Here is a 5599-nt window from a genome sequence, read left to right as displayed (position 1 = left end):
TTAAAAATCCTTTTCTCCACACTTCCGGAATTCCCCTTCCGGGACTGAGATTCTTTGGGGGTGTGTGTGTGTGATAAAAACACACCCAAAGATTTTCTTTCTCCGCTTGACTTTGGGGACCGGAAGAGTCCTGAAACCAAAAGAGCTCGGCGGGCACTTCCGGAACCGGAGAGCAAGGTTCCGGGAGGGTGCTGGGGAGCGGGGTAGGCGGCGGCGGCGGCGGCAGCTGGAGGATGAAGAAGGAGCAGGTGCTGCACTGCCAGTTCTCTGCGTGGTACCCGCTCTTCCGAAGCCTCACCATCAAGAGGTAAGACGGGAGCCTCAGCCCGCGGCGAGAGCAGACAGGACCTGCGACGCTTTCGGTGTGTCCCGTCTCCTTGGAGAAACGCAGGCCTTCGACCGACTGGACGAGGCCTGGAGCACTGGGGGCGAGGCTTCGCCTTCTTAGTGGCATTTGAGGTGGGCGGATAAGTGAAGGAGATTAGTATGAGCTTTGCGCGCAAAGCGCACAGGGAGTGTGCTGGCGGAGGTAGCAGGGTGCGTAGTGGGTTAACCTGGGGTAGGCTTGGGTGTGGTGCCTTGCACCATCGCCTTTTTTAGAACCAGAGCAGGGCCAGAGAAGCAAGGTGGTTGGATAACTGGGTAGCCCGAACTTTGGTCGCTCACTCGCCGAGTGTTGCTTACCACCATCATAAAACCGAGCACAGTTAGCACAGACCCTTCCTACCTCAAAGTCCGTTTTCAGTCTCGGCTGAGATGGTGTACGTTGAAAGCATTAATAAGGTGTAACAGTTACGTGTTGTTAGGTACGATCATGTGATGCGAGAGGAACCAATCTGGAAAGGGAGTGGACTTATGTTTGTTTTATTAGAGTTTTCTGGCTGCCAGATTTGCAGGACAAGCAGAAAATTAACTGTTTCATCCTGCACTTTGTCATTCCAGGTCATGTAGGCAAGTCAGCTGGGAGAACATTCCCAACTTTTCATAAGCAATCATAGCATCTTTAACAGGGTGCTAGGGCAGGTTTTCACTCACTAAAGGAGATCTACCAAAGAATTATCTATGGATGGGATTTTCTGTATTTTTGTCCCCTCTTCTTTTAGATGCAGGTTGTCACTAGCTGGATATCAACCTTCTCTTCCTTTTCGTTATATTCTCTTTAGAGTGTGAGTACAGTGAGGGAACCTGCTTTGGAGTCCTGTGGACTGGTACCTTTTCCACCTTGGAGGCTTTGAGTTCTTACTAGTCTCACCTTTGCATCCTTGTTGCCTTACATAACACAAATGCAAGAAAACATCATTAGGATAAACTGAGAGCTGTGACTTTAGAACTGGGTGGCTCATGAGCACTACACAGAATCCAACTCGGTGCCATTTAATAGCTCCTAAGAGTTGTGGACCTGTCAGATTGGAAGAATAGGCCAAGAACTCCAAATAGAATCTAATAATAAATGAATGTTTTGAATCCACTGAAGGGAAGATGCAACCTGATGGGGGAGTGCAGATTGGAATCAGACAGGAAAATGAGTGTGACTCAGAAACAAGCTGTGCACTCTGAAAGGGTGTCCTTGTGAGGTAGAGCCATGATTAGCATAAAAGAGGGGTTGGTTCACTTGCTCCCTTTGTGGGCAGGAGAATCACCTTAGATGCCTGGGAACTCACATCCCCACCATTATTTCTTAGTCTTCAGGCCACTGAAGAGGTAAACTTGAAATTCTCTTGGAAAGGTAATTCCTAATTCTCATGGCACAATATTGTTAGCTTAGTGGTTAAGTATCTTTGGCCCCAGGAAGAACTAGAGTTAAATGTAGAAATGATCGGATAATTAAAGCTTAAAGTTTTATTATATTTTTTTGTCAAGTTTGGGGAAATCTGTGTAGATTTAGTATCTTTAAGATTTTGCCATTTTGGAGGACAATTTAGTATAAACATAACAGATTAGACCTGTTCCAATTTAAATTGTATAATTGTGAAATTGGTTTAGAGTTATGACACCATTTAAGAAAATGTTTAAGAAAATTTTTCAAGTTCTTAAATAGTATTGGAATGTTGAAGGGAACCCTAGACTCTGGCTATGCCTGTGGTTTAATTTGTTAGCTTTATAAGAGTTAAATACTTGGGAAGATTTGTTTATACTTAGTCAATTGAGGTACTTAAAAAGAAGATCCAATAGATTAATTTTATAAACGGATTTTAAATTTTTTAAAGAGACTTTAAGTTGGAAATGCTCACTTAAAAGATTTGATAGTTTAACTTAAAAGCCTGAGGAAGAACTAGGCTTTTACATTTTGAATTTTTAACTTTGATAAATCAACTAGTAATTTTTAAAACTGAAGTAGCCTATGAATAATCTTCTCTGGCACAAAAACCATTCACAATGTGCCAGGAAATTTGTTCAGTGACTAAATGAGGCATATTACAAGTCAGTGATGTTCTATTGACTCTCTGAAAGGGCCATAATCTTTTACTTTTAAAAAATTCTTTGCCTCAAGATTATAATATTAGCATCTCTTGGGTATCTGTGGCAAGAATTTCTGATAATATATTATTACGGGACAGGTAGCAGATTATCCCTTCTGGTTTTAAATGACTTAAAGTATTTTGTCATCTTAAATTATGATTGACACAAATTAAGCTAAACATGCCCAGCCAAGCAGCTTGAATAGAATGCCACTGAAACACCTCCAAACATATCAGAATTCTTAGCCTTATGTGCTCACTGCCACCCAAGGAATGGTTTCCAGGTCTTAAGTCTACTTCTGCCTTCTATTTTAGAAGGTGGTCAAATGCTTTAATTTTCTGGTTTGTTCTGCTGCATTTCCTGTGTGGGAGCAAATATTGACTAGTCTCTGTGATATCTTAAAGTCATGTAATCAGTGTGCTCACTCAGAATTCTTTTGTGCTTTTTGCTCTCACACTGATTTTCAGTGTGGTCTTTTGAATTTGGCTGGTTTTTTGTTTCTTTACCACAAAGACATCTGTAGTATTTAATATGAACTTAAAGTAGATTACCGAAATATTTATTCATATTATTCAGATTCCTAGCCTGCTGTTACCAAATGTATAGTCATTAACGTTTTTCTCTTTGTATTACACTTTTGAGGGGACAGATATTTCAAACATTAATTTGGAATTCTTTCTGCTTATGATTGGTCTTTTAAAATGATATCTTTTTTGTAATGTGTATTTTATTTTTAGTGTTATTCTTCCACTTCCTCAGAATGTGAAGGATTATTTACTTGATGATGGAACTCTGGTGGTTTCAGGAAGGTAAAGTATATCAGAAAAAATTCTTTACACTTTATCATAAAGGAATGTTGTAATGGTTACATCTTAACATTTTACCATATAAAATGAATAAATTCTTAGCTTGGGCACCATTCTTTCCCTCTAGCTTTTCTCTTTGTTCCTAGCTAACATTGTGTGCTGATTTTTGAACCTTTTTTGGTCAGTGCTCAGTCAGTAACACTTTCAAAATGGAGTACTTACTTTCTCCTCTAATAATTACTCATTGTGAATTTGAACCATTTCTTTATAGAAAGTGGGCATCATGATGACTTTTCCTGTTGAAGGCAGTGGGTGGGAAGCACATTATAACCCCTTGAGTCCTTCAGTTCTTCAGATCAGAAATTCACTCCATGGCAAACAGAAAGCTTTACTAGAGTTTATCACTCAATCCTTTAATATCTTGTTCCTCACAGTTAACCTACGCTGGCTCTAGTCTCCCCCTTCTCTGTTCATTTGGTTCCCCTATCTATAGAGTATAGGGAAGAAATGATCGTTTTTCAGTCTTTTTAGTGCAAATTTGAAAACATTTAAGAACCACTGAATTTAAAGATTTATTTATTTCTCTCCACCCCCCCCCCCCCCCGCCCTGGTTGTCTGAAGAACCACTGAATTTAATAAGTTCCTTTTTTTCCATTCAAGTCTCTGCTCTGAATCATTGCCTGAGTGTTCTCTCAACACCCTTTCTCAAATAGCATGCTAGTAACCCTGCTGCTGCATCACTCTTTATCCCTTCACTTTGCTTATTTTTCTGCATAGCACTTTTTTCCATCTGGCATCATTCCCTTAATTGATCTGTTAACATGCATGAGACCAGTGACTTAGACAGTTTCATTCACTCCGGCTTCTGGAACAGGGCCTGATACTTAATAGGTGCTTGATAGATAATTGTTGAATAAATGAACCTTAGAAATATAATTGGAATTATGTGTGTTTTCATTAACACTAATTTTACTCCAAATTTTGTGTCCAATGGGTCTTCAGTGAAGCTTCCTAGATTATATTTCTAATTTTGGTATTCTCCTCTCTTTAATAAATTGAAAATTATTAATGTAGTACCTCATTAATTTGGAATAATTGGAGGATAAGAACAACAGATTAGGCAAGTCTCAACTTGGGCATATTTACAGACATGATTTTATTATTTTCAAATATAGCACACCTAAAAAGCTAGAATAAATGTTTCTATAAATCAGATGACTCCTAACATTAAAAGTACTTGGTAGGGGAAACAGATGTGCCTCAAGTGATTGAGCTCCTGCCTACCACATAGGAGGTCCTGGGTTCAGCTCCTGGTGCCACCTGGAGAAGGCAAGCAAGACAGCAAGCTGCTGCAGCAGGTTGGCACAGTGAGCTGGCGCAACAAGGTGGCGCAATGGAGGGACATGGGGAGGAAACACAATGAAAGAGACAAAAAAGCAGGGGGCAGAGGTGGCTCAAGTGATTGAACACCTCTCTCGCACATGGGAGGTCCCAGGTTTCGTTCCTGGTGCATCCTAAAGGGAAGGTGAGCAGACACAGAGTGCACAGCAAATGGACAGAGAGAGCAGACAGCACAAACAGCAAGGGGGGTGGGGATAAATAAAAATTAAAAAAAAAAAGTACTTGGTAGATTGCAGTACTGAAGCATATTGGTGAGCTCCTGAGTGGTTATTTTTTGGCCCATGTTTGAGTGAGCCTCTGGTGTGGGCAGCGCTGTGCTAGCCACTGTTAGGTGGTGTCCTACAGCTCCCAGGCTAGGCCAGGTCTTCAGCTTCACGTTTTATAGGAGTCAGTGTACATAGTGTTGGTTCTCCAGTCAGATTGCTGAGGTTCACATCGTAGCTCTGCTCCTCTAATGCTCTATGCCTCAGTTTCCTTGCCTGTAAATGAGGTACAGACCTCTTAGGGTCGATGTGGGATAAGGAGATAATTTGTAAAACCCCGATGTAAAATGTCAGGTATACTAGTATGCTCTTACGTGCTGACTCCCCTCATCCTCATCGTTATTGTTATTGGTAGTAGGGACAGACCCTGAACACAAGTAACGTGTTTGGAAGGAAATGGGGAATGGCCGCTGACATATTAGATTGCTGGTTGAGGGGAATTTCAGAGAGGGTCTGGGAATGCTTGGTGAGATATAGGAACGTAGCCAGCTGAAGGGTCAAAGGAAGAATCTTCCAGACTTCAGGGATAGCCTTAATGGAGGCTCTGAGGCTCTGAGGCATGGAAGATCTTGATGTGCTCAGAAACTAAGGGTTATTGTGGCAGAATGTGGAGAGGCGAGGGGAGAGTGAGGTACTCGGCACAGGTGGTGAAGTAGGGGGTGGCTGAGT

At 41.4% G+C, this 5599-nt stretch overlaps 1 protein-coding gene across 1 annotated transcript in view; it reads left to right on the top strand.

Moving 5' to 3' along the window:
- The first annotated feature begins 140 nt into the window (after positions 1-140).
- The window catches only part of CDC123 (cell division cycle 123), a 54049-nt gene continuing 48590 nt past the window's right edge, over positions 141-5599 (top strand). The window contains exons 1-2 of the mRNA XM_004468873.5: positions 141-307; positions 3198-3269. Coding sequence (XP_004468930.1) covers positions 234-307; positions 3198-3269 — 146 coding nt within the window. The 5' untranslated portion in view covers positions 141-233. The remainder of the gene's footprint in view (positions 308-3197; positions 3270-5599) is intronic.

This window comes from Dasypus novemcinctus, chromosome 20, assembly GCF_030445035.2.
Source record: "Dasypus novemcinctus isolate mDasNov1 chromosome 20, mDasNov1.1.hap2, whole genome shotgun sequence".
In the NCBI taxonomy this organism is placed as follows: domain Eukaryota; kingdom Metazoa; phylum Chordata; class Mammalia; order Cingulata; family Dasypodidae; genus Dasypus; species Dasypus novemcinctus.
The sequence above is the reverse complement of the archived record's forward strand: the minus strand, read 5'-3'. Positions and strand labels throughout refer to the sequence as shown.